The following is a 27,569-nucleotide window of genomic DNA, read 5'->3' as shown; positions in this document are numbered from 1 at the left end:
GAATGGTTTTGGTCACTCCCTCCTGAACCGTGTTACAAACCTCCATCCATAGTTCTTCAGGCACTCTACCTCCATATCTTTCACACTCAACACTTCCATTGTATAATTATCATAAGGGATTTGATTTAGGTCATACATGAAGGGTCTAGTGGTTTTCCCTACTGTCTTCAATTTAATCCTGAATTTTGCAATGAGGAGCTCATGATCCAAGCCACAGTCAGCTCCAAGTCTTGCTTTCACTGATTGTATAGAGCTTCTCCATCATTGACTGCCAAGAACATAGTCTGATTTCCCTATTGACCATCTAGTGATGTCCATGTATAGAATCATCTCATGGCTTGTTGGAAAAGGGTGTTCGCTATGACCAGTGTGTTCTCGTGACCCAGCTCTGTTATTAGCCTTTTCCCTGCTTCATTTTGTACTCCAGGGCCACACTTGCCTGTTTTTCCAGATGTCTCTTGACTTTCTACTTTTGCATTCCAGTCCCATATGATGAAAAGGACATCTTTTTTTTTTTTTTTTTTTTTGGTGTGTGTTCTAGAAGGTCTTGTAGATCTTCATAGAGCTGTTCAACTTTCCTTCTTCAGCATCAGTGGTTGGAGCATAGAATTAGATTACTGTGATGTTCAATGGTTTGCCTTGGAAGCAAACAGAGATCATTTTGTTGTTTTTGAGATTGCACCCAAGCACTGCATTTTAGATTCCTGTTGACTATGAGGGATATTCATTTCTTCTAAGAGATTCTTGTCCACTATAGTAGATATAATGGTCATCTGAATTAAATCTGCCCGTTCCTGTCCGTTTTTGTTTGCTGATTCCTAAGCTGTCAATATTCCATATTGCCATCTCCTGCTTGACCACATCCAGTTCACCTTGATTCATGGAGCTAACATTTCAGGTTTCTATGAACTATTGCTCTTTACAGCATCAGGCTTTACTTTCACCACCAGATACATCCATAACTGAGCGTCGTTTCTGCTTTGGCCCAGCCTCTCCATTCTTTCCGGAACTATTAGTAATTGTCCTTCACTCTTTCCCAGTAACTTATTGGGTACCTTCTGACCTTGGGGGGGGGGTCATCTTCTGATGACATATCTTTTTGGCTTTTCATACTGTCCATGAGGTTCTCCAGGCAAGAATACTGGAGTGGGTTGCCATTTCCTTCTCTGGTGGACCACATTGTGTCAGAAGTCTTCACTATGACCTGTCTAGGGTGGCCCTGCACAGCATGCGTTATAGCTTTTTGAGTTATGCAGGTCCCTTTGCCAGGACAGGGCTGTGATCTCTGAAGGGGATCCCATATCTTAGTTGGGAGAAATTCCAAATTGATTAAAGACTTCAGTTTTAAAAATGAAGAAAATACGAGAGACCCAGAAGCCAGCAAAAGATGGATAAATCAGACAATACTATAATCAAAAACAAAAGACAAAGTTCAAACAGAAAAAAGGGCATTTATAATGCATATGTGTAAAGTGTTACTTTTCCTAATATATATATACATATATATATATATTTCAGAAAATCAGTTAAGAAAGATCCATGAGCAAATAGAAAAATGAATAATTGATGGACGAAAAATATTGGTGGTTCTTCCATTTTTTATGGATGTATAGTTTATCTGCAGTGTTGTGTTAGTTTCAGATGTACAGCAAAGTCATTCAGATATATATATATATATATATATTCTTTTTCAGATCCTTTCCCCATATAGGTTATTACAGTGTATTGAATACAGTTCCCTGTGCTGTCCAGTAGGTCCTTTATTTGTTTGTTTTATGTATAGGGCTGTGTATATGACAGTTCTTAAATATAAGTGGAAAAACACTCCATATGTAATGATAGAAATGTATACTGAAACTACACTAAGACATTATTTTTCATCAGATTGGCAAAGGTCCAGGAGATTGATAACACACTGGATTAGCCAGGAGATAAGAAAATAGGCATTGTCGTAGATTGCTGGTAGAAATTTAAACTGGATGGCAGTTTGCTACAAACACTTTGTCTCCAGCTACCTTCTAATACTTCTAGGAATTTATTCAACAGATGCATTTGCATGTGCGTGAAATGATGCAGCACCATGTTTAATGGCAAAAGATTAGAAACAGCCTAAATGTGTACCAGTAGGGGGTGTATTAAATAAATGATGACATGTCCACGACAGGGAGTGCTGTGTAGCTGCAGAGAAGAATGAGAAGATGCTTTATATATTCATAAGCAAAGACATATCTAAATATACTACTAAATGAAAACATACCAGATGTGAAATAGTGTATGTAAGTATGTTACCATTTGATTAAAAATTGTATAAAAAGTAAATATGTGATAGATACACACATCCATAAATAGATGTGAGAGTGTTAGTCGCTCAGGCCTGTCTGCCTCTCTGTGACCCCATGGACTGTAGCCCACCAGGCTCCTCTGTCCATGGGATTCTCCAGGCAAGAGTACTGGAGTGGGGTGCCATTCCCTTCAGGGGGTCTTCCCACCCCAGGGATCAAACCTGCCTCTCCTGCATTGCAGGTGGATTCTTTACCTTGTGAGTCATACATAGATAGTTAAAAAAGTTTAAAAAGAACAAATATGTTGAAATAGAGACACACATATAAATATTTGTATATGCTTAAACTTATTAGGGAGCATACATAAAAGACTAGCAGTTTTTGTTGCCCTATGAGAAGAGGAACTGGGTAGCTTTGGGACAAGAGCAACAGGGACTTTTAACTTTTTGCCTTTCTCTAACTTTAGAGTTCCAAACCATATATTTACCCACAGAATTAAACTTTTCAAAATACCAAAAATGCAGTATAAATGTACTTGCAATTGAATACATTTAAAATTTGAAAGAAAATGTTTAGAGGACAAACCACAGGGCAGACAGGACTGATGAGACAGGTTCTTCAGGGAAGGATTTGCTCAGGGGGGACACTGGGTAAGAGCTGAGTGAAGTGAGGAAGGGAGCTCTGAGGCCCATTTGGGAGGAAAAAAATGCATTTCAGGCCGAAAAAAGCCAATGCAAAGGCCCTGGGGCATGCCTGGGATTCCTTAGCACGGAGGAGGGGCCCACATGTCTGCAGTGAAGTGAGAGGGGTGACTGTTTCAAGCTGTCATCAGAAAGGGGCCAGGGGCCTGGCACACAGCCCTTGTAGGTCATGGCAAGGGTTGGAAGTTGACTGTGTGTGACCCCTAGAAACTCTGAGCAGAAGGGGCCGTGGTCAGTCTTCCCTTCTAGGTGGGGAGTAGCCTGGCCCTGCCCTCACAGAGCAGTGTGCAGTGGGAGCGACAGACAATAACAGGATGTGCTTCACAAACACAGTGAGACCCTGGGGGAGGCTTCAGCAAGACTGGGATGGAGCGGACCACAGACAGGAGAGGGCCAACTTATTTTATTTGTCTTTTCCACTCAAGTAGAGTTGATTTACAATGTGTTAATTTCTGCTATGCAGTAAAGTGATTTAGTTATATATGTATATGTGCATATATAACACACACACATATAGACACACACATGTTTTTTATATTCTTTTCCATATGGTTTATCATAGGTTATTGAATATAGTGCCCTATGCTATACAGCAGGACCTTGGTTTATCCGTTCTATATACAAAAGCTTGTATCTATTAACCCCAGCCTCCTGTTCCATCCCCCCCCCCTAGGAAAGGGCCAATTGAGAGGGTAAAGGGGGGCTTCCCAGGTGGTTTAGTGGTAATGAATCCGCCTGCCAATGCCGGGGCCACAGGAGACATGGGTTCAATCCCTGGGCCAGGGAGATCCCCTGGAGGAGGGCATGGCAACGCACTCCAGTTTTCTTGCCTGGAGAACCCCATGGACAGAGGAGCCTGGTGGGCTACAGTCCACAGGGCTGCAAAGAGTCAGACATGAATGAGCACACACACATGCAGAGCGTTAAAGAAGACCTTGCCTAGCAGGTGAGATTTAAACTGAGATCTGAAAGCTGAGAAGCAGCTATGTGAAGGATGGGAGGAGAACTTTCAGGGCAAAGGGAGCAGCAGGTATGAAAGCCTTGAACTAGAGGGAGAACTGTTTTATAAATTTCCACAAGGCCGAGGAGGGTGGCGTGTAGAGACCAAGGGGAAATAGGGAGATGGGCAATGATGCTTACTACCAAGGATGGAGAAGAGTTTTAGTGGGGGTGTTTATCTCTGAAAATCAGTGATTTAATGACACCTGGCTTCAGAATTCTGGAAACAAAAGAGGCAGACATGGTTTTCTGCCGAGATGTGACCTAAATATATTTGGTGCTGGTTACTGCATTATTCCACCTTCTGTCTTTCCTTCTAAAGTTGGGTCCCCATTCTTTTCTTGAAATGAACAACTTTTCGCCCCAGGAAGACAGAGATCTTGCAATTCTTTGGGAGCTCCAAGCAGCTGGTGTCCTAGAACCCCTTCATGGGAACTTTCCTTAGCCCAGGTCACTCCACTTTGCACCTTCCCCTCCTGAGAAGGTGAAAAGTTTGGCGGCCATGAGTAGGGGAGAAAGAACTACTGAAATCAAGATTTTCTAGCATCGAGCTGCCCACGTGGTGATGGGACATGGCCTGAGCATCAGGCACAGTGCTGTGTGGGACGGCCTCCATCTCTCAAGAGCACTGTGCCCCGTTTCTGAAGGGGAGAGCAGAACAACGAAATGGCATGCTGATGAGCTGGTCAACATTCCCAATTTACCCCTTTCACTCCAGGCCCAAATTGAAAACGGAACTGGGAGACCCTCCCAGGGCTTCCTCAGGCCATGACCCTGCCCCACAGAAGAGCAGCAACTTCTTGCCAAGGATGTTTGGGGCACCCACCCGAGGAAATGGGGTGCTGCCTGGGTGCTCACAGCCCTGTCCCCAGCTACTTCAGAGGCCACTGGCTCTGGGCCTGGTTAGAAGGTTACGTCTTATAGACAGTCTCAAACCTCCATCCTGTATTATAACAGAACTTCAGGGTCCAATCCTGTTTCCAGAATCACTGTGGTCAGTAATACAACTTCTCAGCAAGAACGTGGGAGCTTGCTTTCTCAGTAGGAACAAATGGATAGGAATTAAAAGCGCAAATGAGGGGGAATTCCCTGGCAGTCCTTTAGTTAGGATTCCTTGCTTCCATTGCATGGGGTCTGGTTTGATCCCTCGTTGAGGAATTAAGATTTCGGAAGCTACACAGCACACCCAAAAAAAAAAGTTATGTAGCGATAACTGTCACACTAACCACTGTGAGACCTTGATTCCTCTTGGCCTCAATCTCTCATCTTTAAAGACAGCAGTGTTAGGCACTCATCCCTAAGAGTTCTTGTGTTTCTGTTGGTTCCTGTGTTTTCCAGTCCCCTGTCCAAACACTGAGTCCCTCACCAGCGATGAATGGCAGTCCCTGCGCTGGGCCACTTTCCAGGGCTGAAACCTGAGCATAGAGCTGGAGAGGGAGAGGCTGACTTCACCTGCAGCGGGTGCCTCGGGGCCACCCGGACACCTCACTGCCAGTCTCATTGTGCGCTGCTCGGAGCTGGCCAGGTGAACCCCATTCGGAGTGGGGCGCCTGAGTTCCTGGAGGAATGAGATCTCCTTGCTAATACAGATCGCTTCATAAGGGTAATTTGACTTGGGAGATCTGATTCTCAACTGCTGTTTACCACCTAGACCATTAATTCATTCTTCTTTTCATTCATTAATTCAACTTTTTTTTTAAACATTATTATATAGTAGGCACTGTATGGGGCTGTAACAATACTGAGGTAAGAGGACATAGATTTAACCCGCATGGTGCTGTAATTCTATTCGGGAAAGAGACATTAACCAAATGGGCATGTAGCATTGTTTCAGGTAGTGATCAATGCTGTGCTGAAAAAAATAAAACGAGGTAAGGGATGAGGGATAATCAATGGTGGATATTTTGACTCTTTGGGGGAGTTTTCCAGGGGAAAAGGAATTTGGGAAGGGAATTCAGGGAAGACCTCTCTGTTGGGGTAACATTTGAGCAGAGATGTGAATGAAGAGAGAGGCCAGGCTAGGTGAAGGTGCAGGCAAATGTGTTTTAGGAAGGAGGAGCAAGCAAAGTACAGTGGTCCTAAGGTAGGAACAAGGATGCTTATCTGGGTGTCTCTGGGTAGCAGCCTTTCCACTCAGGGGTGAGAGTAGCCTTCTTAATCTGACTGGTCAGAGGCTGCAAAGTACAAGCATGAGCTACGGGAAGGAATCTGCTACAGCGTGTCTTTAAAATGACAACACAGGTGGCCAGACAGGCTCACCTCTAACGTGCAGGATCTGGAGCATGTCCAGGTGAGCAAGTTCTATATGTCTAAATATTGCCAGAGGATCAGTCAGGCTAATACAGGAGGAGGCCCATACAAGCCCTGGAATCAAGAGCAGACTGTTGGGCAAGGAATTCTGGAGCACCGGTGGTCCAGAGTGCGGAGAGCAGGCTCTGGATGGGCAGCGGCCGGAGAGGGTCCAAGGGGACCTTGCAAAGCCAAGGTCCAGGGCAGGGGCACCTCCTTGGCCGAGCATGACTGACACTACAGACGGTTCCAGAACGGCTGCTGTTTAAGAAAGGGTCCTTCAGGCAGAGTCAAGCTGCAAACCAGGAAGTGAGGAATGTGGTCACGGTGCCAGAGGTTAAACCTTTGGGACAAGAGTGAGAAAGAGTTGATAGATATCTTGGACTATTTAACCAGGAAGTTTACAAATTTCTTGTATTTTCTGTTTATTTCTTCTTTGTTCTTTTGACACCTATAGCAAACTCTTTGAAAGCTCTATTCAGTCTTGGCTAAGCAAACCCACAGAACGGTGTCCGTCTTTGCTTGGGGCAGAATATTTAAGGGGGCAGCACCACCTGAAGGGATGGCAGCAACTCAAGCAGAAGACCCCGAAGAAGTCCCTCTAAAACCCCTACCACCGCACACACTGCTGAAAGTATTCTTTCCAGCACTAACGTTGGGAAGTGCGAAGAAAAGAAACCCTTTTAGTACAAGACTAGTAGAGGCTCTCGGTACCTGCTCTTCCCTCTTTCTCTCAATAACAGAACCCCAGTGTTACCTGCAGCACAAGTGGCCGGTATAAAGACACTGTTTCTCACGCTCCTAGAAGCGCAGTCTGGTCATTTGACCAAAGTTCTAGTCAACAGGATTGAGTAGAAGTAATTTGCATAACTTCAACTTGTTCTTCTAAAGAAGGAAAGTTCCTCTCCTCTTCCTCCTTCTCCCTTCCTGCTGGCTGGAGTATGACATGGTTGTCAGCCATCCTGAGCAACATGGACAAGGGGACACCCTCGCAAGCAGAACAAGACGGAAGGGACTGGGTCCCTGACACCATAGACCTAACAGGGTAGTCTTGGCTTTCTTACATCTGGACTTTTAAGTGAGAAAGAACTTCTATCTTGTTTAAGCCACTGTTGGTTTTATTGTTGTTTGTCTGTTGTAGTTGCTCAAGCCTCATCCCAACAAAGGTAGTACTTTTACTACCTCTTGGAGGTAACAAATCTCACAAGTTTAATTTCCTTGTATAAAGGACTTCCTTTCACTTGCCTTGAAGACTGTGTGTTGTCTCCTGATCCATGTTTGTTCTCCTGTAATTCTTTCTGAATTACATAGACTTTGATCACATCACTGCTCAGCACATGTCTTTCTAGTTGATATTCTTTGAGTTTTAGTCTGACCTCATGGAGAATGCCTCTGCATTTCCTAAAATTTGATGACTTCCCTTTTATTATCTTCTTTCAGTAAAATGGTACCAGAGGCTTTTGTCTGTGGACTGGAAATCTGGCCCAGGATCTATAAATGTTGGTTGAATTAAGTTCAATTGAACTTCAAAAAGCAGTTTCTCGTAAGAAACAAAATGAAGTAAGTTCAGGTTTCCAGATAGCACAGCCCAGGGTTTCATATCCTATGTCATCAAGTAGATGACATGAGGCCGTGGAAGGAGTTAAGACTTGGAGAATATTCCTTTACAGGAACACGCTTCATCTTCTGCCCCCACCCCACCCTCAAATTCCTGGCCAATTCCTATCTACCCTTCTTGTCTCAGCTTCAACAATACTCCCCAGGCGCCTAGGCCAGATTGCTTTCCTCTGTGTTAGTGTCTCATAGCCTCTGGTACTTGTTCTTTATCCTACGCCTCATGCTCGTGTTTATTCCTCCGCTGTCTATCATTTTTGGTCAGCTGTCGAGGCATAACTACACCCCGTGTGTCCGCAGAGTCCAGCCCAGTGCTTGGCTTACAGCCGGTGCCCAGTAACAATTTGGTAAATGAATGAGTGAATGAACAGCCAATGAATGAATAGCATTATTGTGACTCCCCTCTTGTACCCCATATTAGAAGCAAACCCTAGGCTCTTCCTAAGGAAATTTTTCAGTTTCCAGTCACTTATCATTTTGCCTGCTGCCCTCATCCTGGAGCGAGTAACTATCGTTTCTCCCTTGGGTTATTGTATTAGATGCCTAACTGGACTCTCGGCTTCTACTTCCCTTCTGTCCTCCCCCTCAAAACACACACCAAACTTTCAGTGCAAATTCAGAAAAAAAGTGAGGATGAGGGCCAAGTCACAAGTGAAGGCCATGTAGAAGACAGCAGTTATGTGCTTCCCAGAGCAGGAAACTCATAAAAACCTCCTTTTTAATGTTTTAACTACTTCAGGTAAAGACACGTTTCTCGTTCTCTATTGACATAGATTTTGGTCAGTGCATTGTGAGAGGGGACAGGTGCATCTCTGAGCCGTGCCCTTTGTAAGGGTATGAAGCTGCTTCTTCATCTCCCTTTCCAGCTGTCTGAAATACAGAGGCGGTGGCAGGACCTGGAGCAGCCATCTCAGCCCATGAGATGGAAGCCAAATGTTGAGGAAGGCAGGACAGCAATAGAGAAGGGTGAGTTCTCAATCTTTTGGAGCTCTGTATCCGCCTTGGAATGTGAGAGAGAAATAAAATTCCATCTTGTCTAAGTTACTCCAATTTGGGGTGGCTGGTACAGCAGCCTGATATGTATCCTGCTTAATACATCCTCGTTTCCCTAATGCAGTTGCTTCAGGAGAGTGAAAAGGAGATTATGAAAAGTATATACAGAAAAGTCAATATCCCTTCTGATGGGTATCCTGGGGACCTCTTGAAAATTAAGGGAGAGGTGGAGAATAAACCCTTATTCTAAAGCAGGCAGGAAAGCATTATCTTCCACCCAGGGAAGGCTCTCTGGTTCCATATGTTAACATGTTGGGGAAGCATGGGAGGGCAGAGAAGGCAGGCCCGCTGCTTGGTTTCAGACTCTAATGTGTAAAATGCCTTTGGGGAGTGAATAAGAGAATTAACTTAAGCTCTGGGTTTGGGGGCTTTAGTGGGCTTACGACAGACTTTTAATCACCCTTCACTCCCTGTGGTCCCAGTGTGTGAATTTTAATACATTCACTTGTATCACAACCCAGGGCAAGGTCTGCGTGTTTATGACCCACCATTGTGTGAGGCTGCTGCCCACCCCAGCCAGAGTGCTGGATGCCCAGGGCCTGCATCTGGGGACAAGAGTTGCCGCCAACAAGGTAGTTTTCCCAACAATTCTCTACCACATGAAAACACTGCATATAGGTTTGCATTAATATCAACCTATGTTTGGGTCAGATGGAAAATGTGAATTTGTTATAAATCTGCCAGACTGCATGCATCCACTAACCAATTTTTTTCCCCCTGAAACTTACTGGTTTGGCAATTCATTTTTGATTCTTGACTCTGCTCCTCCCTAAGTTCAGGTTGATTGATAGAACTCCTCTGGATATTTGTATTATTTCTCCTCATAATCACAAATGTTAAAGATTCACTTGCATATACCAGTCTTTCACAAGCTGGGGCTCTGGGGGGCCTGAACACCTCCCAAAGTTGTTTGCAAATATATATGCATTTTAGTGGGAGGAGGTGTATAGCTTTCATCAGATTCTCAAAGGGATCTGTGACTCCCCTAAGAAAAAATTATTTTAAATACAGGAGTTACCATCAGAGCAAGCGAGGCTGATTAGGAAAGCAGTTATTTTGAACAGTAGTGATTTATCCCCTAATCCTCCTCTTTCAAGCCTCCCACTACCACCAGACAGACATGGATGTCATTTATCTAGGCAATTTGCCTCACCTTGCATTCCTCTTTTAAAATGGGAACATTCTATAAAAGGTATTACATTAACTCTTAACACCTAAAATTACTTTCTTTCTCAGGATCCTGTGTTCTGGGTGGAAAAAGAACATTGATTGAGAAGGTGGGAGGGTCAGAGCATATTAAAACAGCTGCTTCTCAGGTTCACCTCTGCCTCTCACAGGGTGTAAATGCCTGATGGCCAGTCCACCATGGCTGAAAAACTCAGTGCGGAGCATGCTGGACTGTATGCTCCACCGGGCCAGGGGTCTGACCCTCTGCTCACCTCTCACTCCCCAGGACCCATCACTGACATGCCCAGCACATAGTAGGAGTTGGGCAAATATTGGTCAGCAACCTCATCAGTCACTTTGTGTGGATAATGTATTTCCTTGTCCAACTGAGAATGGTTCCAAATGATAAAACCGATTCAAGGAGAAGGTTAATAACCTAATTAGAAATACAAATACTAAAGTATCACCACATCTGGACACCAGGGACATGCATGTGTACACACCTTGATGCAAAGAAGGAATGCACAGGCTGTCCTAAGCCTAATAAACTGGAAAGGTGAGAGCTACCCATTTAAGAAATCTTTGGAATAACTTATTCAAGACTCCCCCTCCCCCCCGCCCCACGAGGTGCTCAAAACAGAGTTGTTGCTTTTTCAGTACTTTAATAAGGTTTGGACAATGACGCGGAGAGACAGAGACCCCCATGGCCGTTGCTCGCCAGGACTTGAGGCCAGTGAAGGCCCGGCCTTTGCCGCGTGCAGACGCGCCCGCGGAGATGCTGCGCTGCCCCGGCACACAGCTGCCCGCGTGCTGCTCTCGTGGGGTCGGAGTCACGTCCACCTGTGCCCACAGGTTCCGTGCACGGCCCCTCGGCGCCCGGCCCAGCCCGGGGACCCTCGCTCCGACTCCTCCAGCGATCCTCGCTCCTCCAGCGACCGCTGTCCTCGGAGTCGTCGGGGCAAACCCTGCTCGCGACGCCGACGGCGGGCGCCCATGCCCGCCCGGGCCTGCCCGACGGAGGCGTGGGCCCGGGGAGGGGGCAGGCCGCGCGGCCGGCGCAGCGCCCCCTGCGGGCCGGGCGGGGTCTGTCCGGGCGCCCCTCCGGGACGGCGGGGCCACCGGGCGGCGGCCGCTTCGGGCGGGCGGGCCGGGCCGGCAGAGGAGTCGGGCTATTTTGTGACGGCACCATCCACCCAAGCCTCATTACCACCTCTTAATGAGACCCCTTTACTCCGTGACGTGCAACCGCTCCATCTCATTAAGGAAATCGCTCTTCAATGCTGATTATTTTATTTGCAGCCATAATTATATTTCTTTCGGCTAAATCACGGTTTAATCGAGCCCACATGGAGGGCAGCAGCACTAATTACGGCGGGGGATGCGGCGGCGGCGGCGGCGGCGGGCGCGGACCGACTTTGGGGGGGAGGGGGCTGGGGAGGGGGCGCCCGGGCGGCGGGCGCGGCCGGGGGGCCCGCGGGCGGGGAGGGCCGCGGGGGGGGGGCGGGGGGCCCGGGCTCAAACACAACAACTTATTACTTCTAATTCCCCAACTGTCACCAAATCACCTGCACGAAACAAGAATCTAATTTGTTAAGCTGGCATGTCTGCAGATGGAAGATCGATCTTCTCTGTAGATTTCTCTAATTGAGTGAATATAGACGCCCGGAATTAGCCGCGCTCGGGCCGCGGGGAAGGGGGGAGGAAGGGGAGAGGGAGGGAGAGGAGAGAAAGGGGAGAGAGAGAAAGGGGGAGAAAAGTCTGAGAAAGGGGACTGCAGGATGGAGGCACAGGGAGGGGACGAGAGGAAGGGATGGGAAGGCGGCGAGGCAAGAAAGAGAGGAAGGAGGAAGTGAGACGCGAGAGGAGAGGAGAGGAGAGGGAAGGGAAAAGGGAAGCGAAAGGAACGAGGGCAGGACTGCAAAGAGGAGAGAGCTGCAAGGAGGAAATCCTCCTTGACGACGGCTCCCTCCCGGTAGAATTGTATCGCCCCCCCCCGCCCCCCCAAGTGCACACTCGCGGGGGAAGCCCGGCTCCGGCGCGGGTCTCCGGCCGGGACCGAGCTGCCGGCGGGAAGGAGGAGGTTGGGACGGTGGGGCCGGGCGCGGAGCGAGCGCGGAGGTGGGGGCGCCGGCGGCGCCAAGAGTGGCTTACAGAATCACATTTGTTTTTCTTGTGATTTTATTAAAAGTCACTCCTCATCTCCAGAATGCGTGAAAATATCTACTTTCCACTCAGATACACCGCATTAACTTGTTGGAGGCGAATTTGTTTGTTTGTCTATTTTATTTATTTGCTAGATAAGATTGATGCAGTCTTATTAGCGCTATATCTAGTTATAGAAAGAGATAAGGATGAGATGTTTTTCTTTTTATTCCAATTACTAGCCTTGTCACCTAACTGAATAGCTGATATATGATTATTTATCCTGAGTAAATAGAAATCAGAAAAGCAGCGAACTTAACGCATAACAAACAAAATCTCTATGTCACTTATTATATTCCGTGTGGCTAATTGGGGCCATTAAAATTACAGGGCTAAAGGCGGGATAGAGGAGATACGGAGTCAGGCGGGCGGGTACTGATCTGTCATTGTTTTGTGCTGAATTTTCTGCGTTGAGGACCGCGGATGTTGTTGGAAGGCAAAGATTGAAAACAATAAGCAAGGGACCCACTCCAGCGCCCACGAAGAGTCATCAGGTGGACTGCATGGCTGTAGTTTGCAAACTCGAATGTATGGGAAACTTAACTGCGGTGGGAAAAAAAATATGTTGAGCTCGAGTATCGCCACGGGCTTCTGGGAAGGGTAGGAAATCAGACTCTCTGGCGGCGGGTTTTCGCTCCTCCGCCCCCCTCGGCACAACCCCGAGATTTCGGGTGCGCAGGCAACGGACACAGACTGCCCCTACAAACGCCCGCACAAGTACACGCGCGCGCAGCTCCGGCTCCCTGCGCCTGAATAATAATAATAAATAAAGTCTAGAGTGTGGATCTTTGACTTCTAGCTTCTAGGCTGGAGCAAGGAATTTTTTTTTTTTTTTTTTTTTTTTTTTGTCCACGAGCTCCGCGACGACATCAGTGGGATAAACCCTGGCTGAGAGCGGCCGGGAGTTCCTGCGCTCCCAACGCAGAAAGGACTGGAGGGTGCACTTGCGGGCCGGGCCCAGACCTGTTCGGCTAGGGGTTGAAGGCGCTCATTTAGCCCCTGGAGGAAGAGCCGAGAGTCGCGGCCCGAGGACAAACCGAGGGCCCTTTCCCAGTGGCCGGACAGGAATGCTGAAAGCCTTTTTGGCTATGGTCTCTTTAGCTGGGGACCTCGAGAGTGTTCTTTTATGCAGAGAAGTGTGGAAGCACCTGTCACCCCTTCCCAGACGCTTGGCGGCCCTCCCAGGTCCTTTTCCTTCCACTCACCCCATCCTCCCACCGACTGCCCGAGATGAGATCCTGCCCTCCCAAACCGCAGTGTGCGCCACAGAGCCCTTTCCGGGACAGGGTGGGTGCTGAGGGTGAGGGCTGGGGGATTTGAAAGTTGTGGGAGAACTTCTTTCCAGCGCAGTGGACTTGAGACCCTTCTGTTTTTTTCCTCGGGTATTTGCCCCCACTTTTTATTCTGTTTGAAGTTTTAAGGTAGAACGCACTCTGACTCGCCATCGCGCTTGGGTTATTGCATATCTGGAAAAGTAAACAGGAGTGTTCAAGTCACTTGATTTGTTTTCTGTAAGCAAATAATACCCAAAAGCATGGCTGTAATTTACCACGAATTAAAATTGATTCTTTTCATCAGGCAAGAAAATAGGAAAATGTGAGATCGTTAATTATTGAGGGAGGCGCTCCTCATTAAAGGGAACAATGTTACAATTCAGCATTTAATAGCAGGAATGTGAATAATAACGCGCCATATTTCAGCCCACTGTCTGCAAAAAAAGAGAGAGTAGTTTACAAACAGCCCAAGCAACCGAAAGTTACATTTAATAAACACCCAAGGCTTCTGTAAGTGGAAAAAGCAATTAGGGCTCTGGGCACACTACCCAATTCTTCAGGAGCATCTGGTATATATTTTTATTCTCTCTCTAGTTCTCTACAACGGATTTGCAATGAACGTGGAAATATAATTAGAGAGAAAATCAGAATTACAAACCTAATCAGCATAAATCCATCATTAAAGCACTTGCTGCCTGGATCCCCCATAACGTCCCACCCCTCTATCCAGTCACATTCTATTCCTAAACCTTGCTCTGGACCAGGATGGGAAAGCAGAAGGAAAGGCAATTTTGTAGTTGCTGTGTTGGTAGTTTATATAATCAACCTTCGAGGTTTTGTTTTCTTAAATATATGTGTGTGTGTGTGTGTGTGTGTGTGTGTGTGTGTGTATCTCCCAGAAAACCGCCTTCTTTCAAAACTACAAAGTTCTCTGGTTCTGTCTGAGCGCATGGCCCAGCGAGAGCTGGATTGGATTCCCTGGCCTTTAAATGCTCTTTGTGCTTCGTTAAAAAGAAGAAGGGGGAAAAAAAGAGAAAGAAAAAAATGATTTCCCTGTGCATCGCCCCTTGGCAGGCTCTTGTACAAAATTCAATCTCTATTTTTTATGAGAAGTAAACTGTCTAAATAAATTTTATTAGGGGCAACCAATATATTTTCTGGTAGTTCCCTTTGTTCCACTTCTACGTGTGTGTAACAATCTAAAACCTATTTATTGAGGAAAAATCACTGGATCCGTCATAGAAAATCCTTTTACTTTGCTTTGAAGTGATTTCTGAAGACATTCTTGTCATTCCGAAGATTTGGGGGCCATTGGGCTAAAGCCTCGCCTTGTTAGGGACTTCAGTTCCCATGATCATGTGGGAAATGCCTTAAATTATCAATAGCAATGGGCCTGACCGGCACTTTCCCGGCTGCCCGAGGAACGTGAGAAGATGACGGAGAATAAAACTCCGGTAAATACATCTCAGGAGCTGCCCAGGTGGATTCAGACATTGGCCAAACGAAACAAGCTGCAGAGAGGGAACCGGGAGCGGGGGCGAGCATTTTACGTCCAGACTATTGTCATTTTCCTCGCCACGCCTGCTGGCAGCCGACTGCTGACTCGCCGGCCAGCCCCAGCTTGCTCCCTCGCCACTCGACGCCCCCACCCCATCCAGTCACCCGTCACCCCCTCCCACTCTCAGATTTCCCTTTCTTTTTTTTTTTTCCGCCTTTCCTTTTTCCCTCTCCCCTCAACCCCCACCATCAGATGCTTATGCTCTGAAGTCTTGGAAGAAATGATTTAGTTTGTTTATACTGCTATAAAAATCAAGACCAATAGAAAAGTCATAAAATGAAGCGGGCTATCAATCACGCCGCAACATTGTTATTCAGCGGTTACTAACAGAGATGGATAATCCTCTGATTTCGTCCCATTGTTATTACTCTGATGTGTCTTCACATTAACTGTTACACATTTATTTATCGACCTGAAAGATGCAACAAAACAGAATATACGAGCGTGTGCGTGTGGAGAAAGCTGCCCGGCCCGCGGCTGTTGTGGGGCGGCAGTGGGCCGCCGCCCCGAGCGCGGGTGTGCACACCTGCGAGGCCCCGCGCCCTCTCCTCCTCTCCAGGCGGCAGCCTCTCCTCGCTCCCGCCGACGGGGCGCGGGGCCGGGGGGCGCCGGCTGCCGAGGCGCCGCCGCCTCCGCCAGGCCCGGTCCCTGACTCCGACACTTCTCCCCACCTCTGCCCCCGCGTCCTGACCTCGGCCACCCCCGAGTCCCTCCCAGGTGGGCACAAACCCCCTCCCAGTCCCCGGGGACGTGCGGCCAGGTGCGCGTTCGGGAGCCGGGTCCCGGGACTGGCCGCCCGGTGCCGGGCCGCTAGCCTCCCTCTTAGAGCGCGCGCCAGGGCCCGTGGCTTCTAAATCTGGGGTTTCGTTGGGGAAGGGGCAGCTTTTATGGGAAGGACTGTGCTTTAGGTCTAGGTGTTCCCCTCTCAAGCAAAGCTCTTCTCGAAAGGACTTTCGGCAAAAGGAGAACACCCTCGCGGCCCCTAATCGCGCCGCCGCCGCTCGGGCTCCGCCAAGCCGCAGCCCCAGTCCCGTTTAGGCCGTTTTGACAGCAGCTTCGGCGACCGCGGAAGCTCGGCCCGGCCCCAAGCTTCTGGAGAAGCGATCGCCGCTGCTCGGAAGGAACCGAGGTGGCTGACGCCCGACACTCACACTTGGGTGTGGATGTGTGTGCGCGCGCACGTGTGTGTGCATGGGAGGAGGGGAATGGGCTGAAGGAGAGAAGAGGAAGCAAAACTGCCCCAGAGTTCGCCTGGCCGCCTCCTTTGTCTACTTGCTCGGTCCCTGTCACACACATAGCTAAGGACACAAGCGCGCGCGCGCACACACACACACACACGCGCGCGCGCGCACACACACACACGCACACACACACACAATTCCTCTCGCATCTGCTCTCAGGCAGCATTTCCAATGTTTTGTGTAAGTCAATTGGACGGCGAACAAAAAAAGCCATTTGCTCGGTATTATTTAAAACAGACTTCATAGGGCCGCCCTTTTGTGGACGCTTTATTTGCACTAAATGAATAATCTTAATTGCATCACTCTCGAATTAAAAATCAATGTTAATCAAGTTGAGAGTAGTAAATATCAGTTTTCATTGTGCCTGGGAAGAGGGCATTTTTCTTGTGTTGCAAATAAAAATACAAGTCAAATAACTTTAAAAGGGCATTATGTTCTGCTACAAATACAATTGAAACGGATTGTTTAGGAGCAGATCAGAAATGGTACAGAATTTTGCACTTAATTTCCTCAGTTATCATTTACAATAAGAACCTCTGGTCTTGACAGCCAAGTCTAAACAGTAGTAAATTAGTACAAATTTATACTGATTTTACTCTAATAATAGTAATAAAAGCTTATAGATTTGGCACTAATTACATAAATGCCTAATGATCTTGAAAATTACTCTGGTTAGAAATATATTACTAATCTAAACTTTGTTGTTGGCTGGCTCTGAAAAATCAGAACATTAGAAATGGTTCGCTTCACTTGTGCAAAGCACTTTAAATTGTTCAAGTAGTTTAACATATTCGAGAGGAAAATAAAGAGCATTTAATTTTATTTACAGCCTAAAGTGGAGTTGGGAACCGTACTGAACTTAGAAACTTTGTCCAAAGGAGCAGGTTGTGGGCCAGGATGCAAGCGTGGGCTGGCTGAGGGGCTGGAGCCAGGCGTAGGAGGTGCAAAGTGCAAGAAAGACACCACGCTCGGGTCCACGAAGCAGACCTGGGGCCTGGAAGCAGCGGGGGGTGGGGTGGGGTGGGGTGGGGATTCGAGTGCTGTTTTGCGCTCTAGCCATGCCCCGAAGATGGGATTCTGTAGGCCCGGGGTCCCAGCCAGGGCGTCTGGACACTAGGCGCAGGCCTGCTGGGCGGCCGCGAAGTCTGGGCGCGGTGTGCCCTTGTGGTGCTCCGGATTGGCACTGTTGCCCAGCGCGCAGGCCAGGGCTCCTCCCGGGTCACCAAGAGGTCATGCCCTGCTCAGTCCCCTGCCCTACCTCTGCCCCCGGGAAGATCCTAGCTCAGAGACACAGAGCCGCGCCTTCGGAGCGAGCTGGGCGGGACCAGAAGGAAAAGTGTGCCTGGAGAAAGTCTCAGGGAAAAACTACCGTAGGTCGGGCCCAGAAGCCCAGAGCGAGGCCGCGGCGGCCGCCGCTGCTCTAGCAGCTGCTCGGGGCTGGAGCGGCCCGGGCTGCCGCCGCCGCCTCCGCGGGCGGGCGCGGGCGGGCGGGCGGAGCGGGGGACTCTCCGGGCGCTGACATTTGCAGGCTGCCCTCCTGATTGGTCCCCTCGCCGAGCTGCTCACGGGTTCATTCAACTGTTAAGCACCTCCCCGTCTCTCTAAAGGACATTATAATGCAAGAAGCCCCCTTTTTAACCACAAACCGAATTTTCTTTCATTTAGGTGATCTATATATATCTATATCGTATAGCTTATAGCTTATATCTATTTTAAATAACTTAAAGCCGCTAAAATTTGGGGGGGAACAGCTTTCGCCCTGGAGCGGTGCGCGATGCTGTCTCACGCCGACCTCCTGGACGCCAGGCTAGGTGAGTGCGCGCCTCTCGCCCGGGCAGCCAGGAGAAGCCCGGGCAGGAAATTGTCAATTTGTTCCTTATTTTACCTTAATGTGCCCTAAATGGACTAATTTCTTTAAAAGTAATTGTGCTGCATTAAAGTTTAATTTAATTTAACATCGTCTTAAAAAAAAATCTATGGAATATGTAGATCCAAAGGAGTTGGGTGATGTTACTTTTTGTTTTTCTTATTTTTTCACTTCCTCCCTCCCCCTTATTATTGTTATTTATTTTTTTTTGAAGGGGGCGATCTACCCCGTGATAATTTGTTTGGAGGCGTTTTTTTTCCCTTCTCTTCCCCTGCTGTTTGCCTTAATTTAAGATTTCTTTCTTCTCTTTTTTCCTCTCTTTCTCTCTCCCCATACCTCTTCCTCCTCCTCGTCTAAGTATGGTTGAATTTGTAAAACTCAGTCTTGAAGGAGAAGCCACTGCAATAGAAGCAATTTACTAAGTGTACTCATTGAGAAAGGAGAAAGGCCAGATTCATCCTCGCAGGCATCCGGCCTGCAAAGGGACTCGGCATTGCCGATCAATGGCTGAGAGGAACGTGCCTTTTATATCTCCGGAAAGAAAAGTTGAATTCTCTAAAGTTTGATTCACTGTTATGTCTAGAGACTTTACTTGAGTTTTCTTAAAGCTGTCTGGGTTACTGGGCTCCGGGTTTCCGGTTTGGGAATCTTTGGTGATGGATGTGACTCCATTTTCCAAACACTTTCTCTGATTTGAGGGGGAGGCGGAGCTGATTTGGGTTGATTTCGGGGGGTGGAAAGCTTGGAGACTTATTCATCTTCCGAAAGTGAGAGGGAATCGGCTGAGGGTCGGAGGTAGAGTTCTCAGGCCGCCTAAGCGCAGGTGGGGCAGCAAGGGAGAAACTGTTTAATTTTCCTTCTTTCTTTTCTTCCCCCCTCCCCCCACCCCCCCGCTCGGTTCTAGGATAAGCTCTGGAGTTCCTAGAACGCCGGGGGGTACGGTTCAAGAAAGGGTCTCCGAGGCACGTTTCGTTGCCGGGACTAGGAGTGTTTCATTGTGGGAGAGACGAAAGCCTGTGTTGTTTACTAAGGGACTCCGCTGCGGAGAGAAGGGGAAAGGCCGGGAGACGGTCTTGCAACCTGGCAGTCCAGATCCTGGGGCCCCAGGCTGAGCACCCCGGGAGACTGCTCCGGAGGGCGACCGTGGGCGCAGAGGGAGCCGAGCACGGGGCTGGAAAAGGCCCACGCGGGGCGTACAGTCCCTCATGGAATGGCCAGGGCAGTAGTGACCGCCATCCCCTTGCCTCCCCAGGTATGAAAGATGCCGCCGAGCTTCTGGGCCACCGGGAGGCGGTGAAGTGTAGGCTGGGCGTAGGTGGCTCTGACCCCGGGGGCCACCCGGGGGATCTAGCGCCCAGCTCCGACCCAGTCGAGGGAGCCACCCTGCTGCCCGGGGAGGACATCACCACAGTGGGCTCTACGCCGGCCTCGCTGGCGGTGAGCGCAAAGGACCCGGACAAGCAGCCGGGGCCCCAGGGCGGCCCGAACCCCAGCCAAGCCGGTCAGCAGCAGGGCCAACAGAAGCAGAAGCGCCATCGGACGCGCTTCACCCCCGCTCAGCTCAACGAGCTGGAGAGGAGCTTCGCCAAGACTCACTACCCCGACATCTTCATGCGCGAGGAGCTGGCCCTTCGTATCGGGCTGACCGAGTCCCGAGTGCAGGTACGCTGGGCTTGGGCGCCAGGGAAGAAGACAAGGAGCGGGTGGGAGGAATTAGGCGAAGGCAGCAGGGTCTTTCCTTCCCTTACAGGGATCCTGGGCTAAGCTTTCCTGGGTGAAGTTAGCTCCTCTGCCCGCGAACTGGCCCCATCGATGGACAGACAGTGCCCCCATCTCCTGCCAGTATAACCCACATTTCCGCAGAAACTCCTCCAAAGCGAAGCCGGCGTCATTCGATTGCTAGGTCTCTTCCTTCCTCCCGAGAAGGAAATCTCCGGGTCTTCCACCTTCCTTGTCTCCTAGGCGGCTAACCCCCGCGGGCAATTCCACTCCAGCTCCAGTTATAGACAAGTATTTCATTACCCGCTAATGAGTTTGTGTCAAGTGTCTGGATAAATGGGAGAATGCATCATACAATACAGAAAACACGAAAAAGGAGAAAATAAGGCGAAGTGGGCGCCTTTCAGAAAAGATCTACAGGTTTTCCTGCATATCACACTCCTGCCGCTCTCCGGCAAAGTACCCTCTAGCTTCGATGCTTATAAAGGTTTTCAATTTGGTGGCCTACCATTGCGCTGGGGGCAGCTGGGGCGATCCCCCCACAGCCTGTTCCCTGGTTTCCCCTAAAGTAACTTGGGCAGTGTGTGTGTGTGGGGGGGGTGGCAGTGGGGGGATAAGGGCTTTCTGGTGTAGCTACCCGATTTGAAGAAAGGACATTTAGGTCAGAAAAGACTGACCAGTAGTAAACAAAATCATCACTGACCCCTTGTTCTAGTCTAACCACCCTCCAAGTTGTAAATTATATATAACTTACAAACCACACCTGTAACTTTTATGAAAATTAGGGTATGAAAGCATAAGTCCAATGAATCTCAGAGTTTTTCCACTTTTTAGAAGAATGAAAACGTTATATCAAATATTTTATGGACAAGTGCTGGAGGTGAAATTCCAAGAGGGGCGGTTAGACTTGAGCTATCCAGGGTGCTGAAAACCTTCCTAGCCTGTCTTGATAGGGTCTTTTCTGTTCCTTATCCTGGGTGTCAATTTCAGCTCTAGTTGCTATCAAAAATTTTAAAGATCTCTGTTTTACAAATTTTAAACATCAAAGTTTAAAGGTCTCAGTTACTTTATATTTAATCTAAAAGTCAAAAGTGTTCATAATCCCAGTGTTGAATTTTTCTGTCTCCATTCAGCGTTTTAAAGACTGTCTAACCTTCTGATTTAAACAATCAGCAAATAAACGTCATTGGGACTTAAGGTGGTCAAGTTAATAAAGAGTATAACACACTATATTAACATTTTTACTCAGTGTAAATCTGGGTGGTTTCTTTAGTGAACTCTGGAAGCCCTGAACCATGGGCCATTGAAATTAAGCATCAGAGGCATGTTAATTGCATTGTGCAGATATATATTATTAAAGCTCTTAAGCTTTTTTTAAAAAACCTTGCTCCTCTTTTAAATCGAAATTGAGTTCATACCTTAACAGAAATATACAATTTCAATATTTTCATTACTGTCAATGATAGTACTGGCTTGTTAAAATCCTGTCAGTTCAAAATTCATAAATTTTTTTTCACTCAAGAGAAAAACTATATAATAATTTTTAAGGACTAAAATGCTGTTGCTTAACCTAGGCTTCCTAGTAATTAGTTTGAATTAAAATAGAACTTAGAATCACAAATAAAATATAATTGGACAACACGACTTTATGAAAAAAGAAAACGAGGTCTATTAAACTTTATTAGGTCTTCCAAAGGTTAATGGCAGTGATTCTTTTAATATAAAAAGTTATAAATGAAATAAAGCACAAACTATGTAATGGAAACAGTTATTTTTAAGAAGTACACAAAAGAATAATCAAGAAGAATAGAGACAGAGTACTTTAATTGTTCTAGCATAATGTTCAACCAAAGATAATAGCTTGATGCTGATGATAGGAAAAATTTAATAGAATGGTAATTTCAGTATTTTTAAAAATAATGTTCCATAGTTTAAAAAGTAATCAGATCAACATAACCTTCTTAATTAACATTTCAAAATGATTAACATTATGTAATATAATGCAAAAATAATTTATGTAAAATATATTTACTTCACAATTCACTGTGTCTTTGCTCCTTGACCAAATTCAAATTAAGTAGTAATTGGTTTATGTTCTTATATGATGAGTACTTCATAGTTTTCTTTATAGTTAACAGATTGCCACACATTCTTTTCAGTATGTGGGCTACTGCACTGATTAAAAATGATCTAAACATTTAATTTATTGCAATTGTATGTTTTTAAAGATACTTTTTGATTCTAGACTAAATGATCCAATATACTTATTTTTATCTACATTTGCCATATATCATCCTTTTAAGTATTTATTAAAGCACCTCTACTCACACGGAGGCCAATTCCGTGTCTGATATCACTCCTCTTTTCTGGCTAGTGTAATAAAACCATTCCTTTTATAGCATGCCATTATTAGAAACCAATTTCAGAATTATTTATAACCTGGAATGGCTTATTAAGCAGCAATGCGAGAATCATGCAAATTACGCGATCAAATGCAATATAATAAGCATAATCATTAGTCTCTAGCACGGATTAATTAACTTTCAATATTTTATTTACATAAAAACCAAATCAGTGAAATAACTTCTGCACAGTCAGGCTTGCCTTTCAATATTTTATACGAACAAAAATAATGTGCTGTAATTCCATTGACCGTGTCCCCCAGAATGGCCCTGTCACCTGCCACATCTTAATAGGGGGACAAGCCGAGAGTATTTTCTAGTTTTCTAATGGAATGAGAAATTGCATTTTCTTCCTCTCCCAGCACTATTAAAGTGTAATGAATTCGGCCCAGAGTTCACGGCTGGCTGATCGAAATGAACCTGAGATCTAGGCTTTAATACAGCTCCCCAGATTTCCTCCCAAATCTTCACATTAATCATTTGCTGGATTCCAATGAGATCTTCATAAAGCATTTGCTTCGAGGGGGGAAAAAAGTAATATTCTCTCTTTCTCCTTTCTTTCTCTATTTCTGAGCCATTTATAGGTGGGGAATTAAACGGGCTATATATTTTAAAATACATTTACAGTATGTCTATATTACTGTAACAGCAGATATCATGAAAGTGGATTTTTAAATTCCAGCCTCCATTAGATTCTCACTGTTGTATTAAGCATCTTCTGAGAAGAGCTGCATTTCAGACTGAGTGCAAAGTTGGCTGTGGCTGCGGTTAATATATTTCCTGGAGTTGTCATCTGTGCCTTCTCAAAGTCTCCCTTAGGTTTTACCTGCATTTTAATCCGTCATGCTCTAGATTTCAAGTGGAAACATTCACATTTTAAAAACATATGCATCATAGCTTGGAACGGAGGTGCTCAGACCCCATGCAGAATTTTTTTCCCAATCCCAGTAAGCCATGAAACATAAAAAATTTTGTAGCCATCATTTGACTACTAACCCTCAAACATAATTGAGCACAATTTTTCGATTATTTCTACAATATTTAGTTCTTCAACAGCTGTTCTTTTCCGCTTGTGCCTGAGATTCAGAAATCTTTCTGGCAGGCATGTTTTCTACTGAGATTCTTCTGGGCAATTCCTCCCCTCTTTCTTCTGTTTCTTTCCCCACTCTCCACACCTGCCCACCACAAACAGTCAAACATTTCAGAATTCGCTGACTTTTGCAGGGTGCTAGGAACCGGTCTTTAACTTATAGATGCCTTTCGAAATATATCTGGGTGCAGAATGTGAGGTGTGGGGACCATTTTGGTCACAGACGCCGTCCTGTCTAGGGCTCCACCTGGTACAGCCTTGGATGGATGATGCAAAGTGACCTGTGGCAGTCTGTCTCCTCGAGGTGCTTTCCTGGGCTCCTGTGGGTTACTCTCCGCTAACAGCTCAATCCTCGGCCTGCTGCCGCATTGATCCCAGTCTCTATCTAGGGCCCTGCTGCCTCATTAATCCACTGCGCCACCAGCTCAAGGGGCGTTAGCAGGGAAAGGAGCCTGCATCTTTACCCAGTCTGGACACTACAGTAGGCAGAAACATGGAAAATGAGGTAGAAACCAGAAAGAGATAAAGTGGTGGGTGATGGGTGGTTGCATGTATGGTAGAAAAGCCAGGGCCAGCCCAAAGGCTGAAGAGAATTCTGGATTGCAGGGCTGTTCATATTGGTAAATGAAGAGCGTAGCTCCACTGGCTTGGGTGTGTATAACTGGTTTACTGGGAAAGGGGGTCAGGTACTCCCATACTTGTGATACTTTAGTTTGCAGAATAAACACTAAATAGTTTGGATTAACACATGACCTTACGGTGGTCAAGTTGCATTGACCAAATTAAATTATGAGAAAATTCAATCAGTACCTAAGCTGTGTCCCACATCATTTATATTTATGCATAGTAAACCTCCAGCTGACTATATGTTGAACTGTAAGCCTGCCAAATAGACATGCTGGCTTAAAAAAAATCAAATTTAAACATGGGGTGAGAGAAAGTTTTCTTGGTCAGGCAGTTTACTTGATATCTTTTGGGAAGAACCTTTCCTTCCCCTGTGGTAGTGAATTTGACATTCACAGGCAAATTTGTCTTATAAAGTCTGAACTTCCAGGGTCCACTGTTAAGAAAAAACTAATAGGAAGATTATTTTCATTTGGAGTATATTTTATCAAACACATCTCTTTTAAAAAGACATCTGGGTTTGTCTGAGCAAAATTAAATTTGATTCATAGGTAGTGTGAGCTTTAAACTTGACTTCCTTTGGTTTGTAGTGGTCAGAAAATTTGCTTTTAATTTATAGATAAAACGAGGCGGGGTTGGGGGGGGGGAGTTGAGGGAACTGGAGGCTTTGTTATTTGGGATCCTCAGTAAATTCTCGTAAATAATAGATTTGAAAGCACTGAGGCTTAGGGCTCTAGCAGCAGGTTCCGGCACATCTGCACAACCCAGATAAAGTACCCTTAGAGGGGCTTGAGCAGCAGGCACGGATTTGCGGCAGTAGTACCAGTCGCTCCGAATCAGAAGTCACTGTGGTGACCCAAACTACACTAGCTCAGTGGCGCTTGCTTTCCCACATGGATCACTATGTTAAGCTCCTCCGCTCCGTCATCCGTGGCGTTAGGGGGTTTCTTTTGTCTTTCGATTTTGAAACCGTCTTTGTCATCCACAGCTCTTCATCAATTTCCAAATTTCCAGCCTTTCTGAAAATTCTATACCCCATCATTGTTATAGGCACGCTATTAGGCCACACGGGTACACATGTTTATCTTCATTTGTACACCTGTGGGTCCGGGATGACAACACGCCTGCCTGCAGACCAGTGCGTCTGAGCGGCTGGCAGAACGTGCGGGCGCGCAGGGGCGTGGTGAATGCTGCGTACGGTGTCTCGTCCGCACGGTGTGGAAGTGCTCCCGGGCGCGGTCACTCGGGATCCTGGAGCTGGCGCCCGGTGGAGGCCCGGGGCGCCGGTTGCCTAGGGCTGGTGGAGAACCAGGATCCCCGGCTGCGTGTGGGGGCGCGCCGGGCCGAGGGCACGTGTTCGGCCTGGGGCCGAGGGGGTGGACCTGCCGCGGGTTTCTGGGGCTCGGGCCCCCAACGCGCCTGGCCGGGCCGCGGGCTAACAGCGCCCTGTGTGTCTCCCCACCCCCGTCCGCTCCAGGTCTGGTTCCAGAACCGGCGCGCTAAGTGGAAGAAGCGCAAGAAGACCACCAACGTGTTCCGCGCGCCGGGCACGCTGCTGCCCACGCCAGGCCTGCCCCAGTTCCCGTCGGCTGCCGCCGCCGCCGCCGCCGCCATGGGCGACAGCCTGTGCTCTTTCCATGCCAACGACACCCGCTGGGCGGCGGCCGCCATGCCGGGCGTGTCGCAGCTGCCGCTGCCGCCGGCGCTGGGCCGGCAGCAAGCCATGGCGCAGTCGCTGTCCCAGTGCAGCCTGGCGGCCGGGCCGCCGCCCAACTCCATGGGCCTGTCCAACAGCTTGGCGGGCTCCAACGGCGCGGGGCTGCAGTCCCACCTCTACCAGCCCGCCTTCCCCGGCATGGTGCCCGCCTCCCTCCCCGGCCCCAGCAACGTCTCCGGCTCGCCCCAGCTCTGCAGCTCCCCGGACAGCAGCGACGTGTGGCGGGGCACGAGCATCGCCTCCCTCCGCCGCAAGGCGCTAGAGCACACAGTCTCCATGAGCTTCACTTAATGCCGCCGCGCCCGGCCCGCTCCGCCCCCGGCACCGCCCCCCGGTCCGCCCCGAGGCCCCGGCGGCGCGCGCCCGGGCCCCCCGCTCCCTGCCCCGGCCCTCGCCCGGGCGCCCTGCCCCGCTCTCCCGCCGCGGCCCCAGCTCCGGGGCCCTGCTCGCTCCCCGCCCGGCCTCCACCACGTCTCGTCCGCCCCTTCCTTCCCTCCGTCCTCCACCGTCCCGGGCTCACCCCAAGCCTCGGCCCGCGGGGCCCCCCTCCCGCCTGACTCCGCTCCCCGCACCCTCCCCGCCGCGCCCGGCCGCCTCACCTGGCCCCTCCCTCCGCCCTGTCGCGAGCGCCCGGCCCACGCTTGCCCGCGTCCCGCCGCCCCCCGGCTCGCGCCCTCCGCCTGGCCTCCCGACTGGCGGCATTCCCACCCCCACCTTCTCCACGACGCCTGCGGCCCGCTGGCCCCGCGGCTCGCCACCGGTCCCTTCTCGCCCCGCGCCCCCCGGCCCCCCTCCCGCGCCCTGCCGAAAGCATCCTTCCCGCCATTTTACTTAGCAGGGAGTAGACTCAGGATCTGAAATCAGACACCAATGGACTGGTTTGTGGGCAGAAACACACACACACCCGCACTCTCGCTCACTCTCAGACACTACACACGCGCGCGCGCACACTCATACACAGTGCACCTAGGTCACACACGGACGTGTTCAAGGGACAGCACAATGTTAGGATTTTTGTCTAAAAGGAGGACAAGCATCTACTACCAACCGCCTCATCTGAGGGCCTGATTACAATTTGATTTATCCCTGTATTCTTGCACCGAAATCCTTTCTTTCTTCTCCCACCATCCGTTCCTTGCCTTGTCCATCCAGTCACATCCATGCAGCCCTGTATTGGCTTGCAAGAGAACGTTTTTGTTTTATCTTACTTTTATTCTAAGTACAGCTGTGTGAGGGTATTGAGGGAAGGCTTCTCAGGAGGAACATGTCTAGTGGATTGGGTGGCTGGAGTAGACTAAAGCAGTCATGTGATGAAGAGGTGATCTTACCCATTTTGATAAATGTCTTTATGAGAAAGAGTAAAAGAAACATGTAAGAAAATTCTCCTTTTGTAAAAGCAGAAGCCACATCATTTTTTCTGGATCCTCCAGGACTGGGCTTGGTTTGCTTCCTCTTCTCCGTTTCTCTCTCCTCGCGCTGCTCTGTGCCCTAGGTTGTTTTGTGGTCGTCCTGTCGTTCCTCGTGCCCCTCGGCCTCTGCCCTGGCCCCTGCCGGCTGCCGAAGGGTGCACTCAGGCATCTACAACCCTGCAACTTTGTACAGAGAAACGCAATCAGCTCTTTCTGCATGTGCTGGTCAAATCCAAACCCAGAGAACAGAAGCGCTTTCGAAGAATGAACAAACATGTGAAATAGGATGTTTTGTGTAGATAAAGCATTCTTGTTACATACTGGTCAATTTGTGATATGTTTTAACTTATTGTCTGTGCTT

The 27,569-nt window shown here is 48.2% G+C and overlaps 1 protein-coding gene across 1 annotated transcript; it reads left to right on the top strand.

Moving 5' to 3' along the window:
* Positions 1 to 18,154: 18,154 nt before the first annotated feature.
* OTP (orthopedia homeobox) lies at positions 18,155 to 26,168 on the top strand. The gene is made up of 3 exons (XM_070468489.1): positions 18,155 to 18,191; positions 19,233 to 19,909; positions 25,560 to 26,168. The coding sequence occupies exons 1-3, from the start codon at positions 18,155 to 18,157 to the stop codon at positions 26,088 to 26,090; spliced, it is 1,245 nt and encodes a 414-aa protein (XP_070324590.1). The 3' UTR covers positions 26,091 to 26,168.
* The last annotated feature ends 1,401 nt before the right edge of the window (positions 26,169 to 27,569 follow it).

The sequence above is a fragment of the Odocoileus virginianus genome, chromosome 6, assembly GCF_023699985.2.
Source record: "Odocoileus virginianus isolate 20LAN1187 ecotype Illinois chromosome 6, Ovbor_1.2, whole genome shotgun sequence".
NCBI lineage: Eukaryota > Metazoa > Chordata > Mammalia > Artiodactyla > Cervidae > Odocoileus > Odocoileus virginianus.
Note: the sequence above shows the minus strand (reverse complement) of the source record. Positions and strands in the feature narration are given on the sequence as shown.

Excerpts from the sequence above, each read along its gene's own strand:
- OTP (XM_070468489.1), top strand. The coding sequence starts at position 18,155 with ATGCTGTCTCACGCCGACCTCCTGGACGCCAGGCTAG. Across the intron at positions 18,192-19,232 it reads CCTCCTGGACGCCAGGCTAG|GAGTGTTTCATTGTGGGAGA; the intron begins GTGAGTGCGCGC and ends TGCCGGGACTAG. Across the intron at positions 19,910-25,559 it reads TGACCGAGTCCCGAGTGCAG|GTCTGGTTCCAGAACCGGCG; the intron begins GTACGCTGGGCT and ends CGTCCGCTCCAG.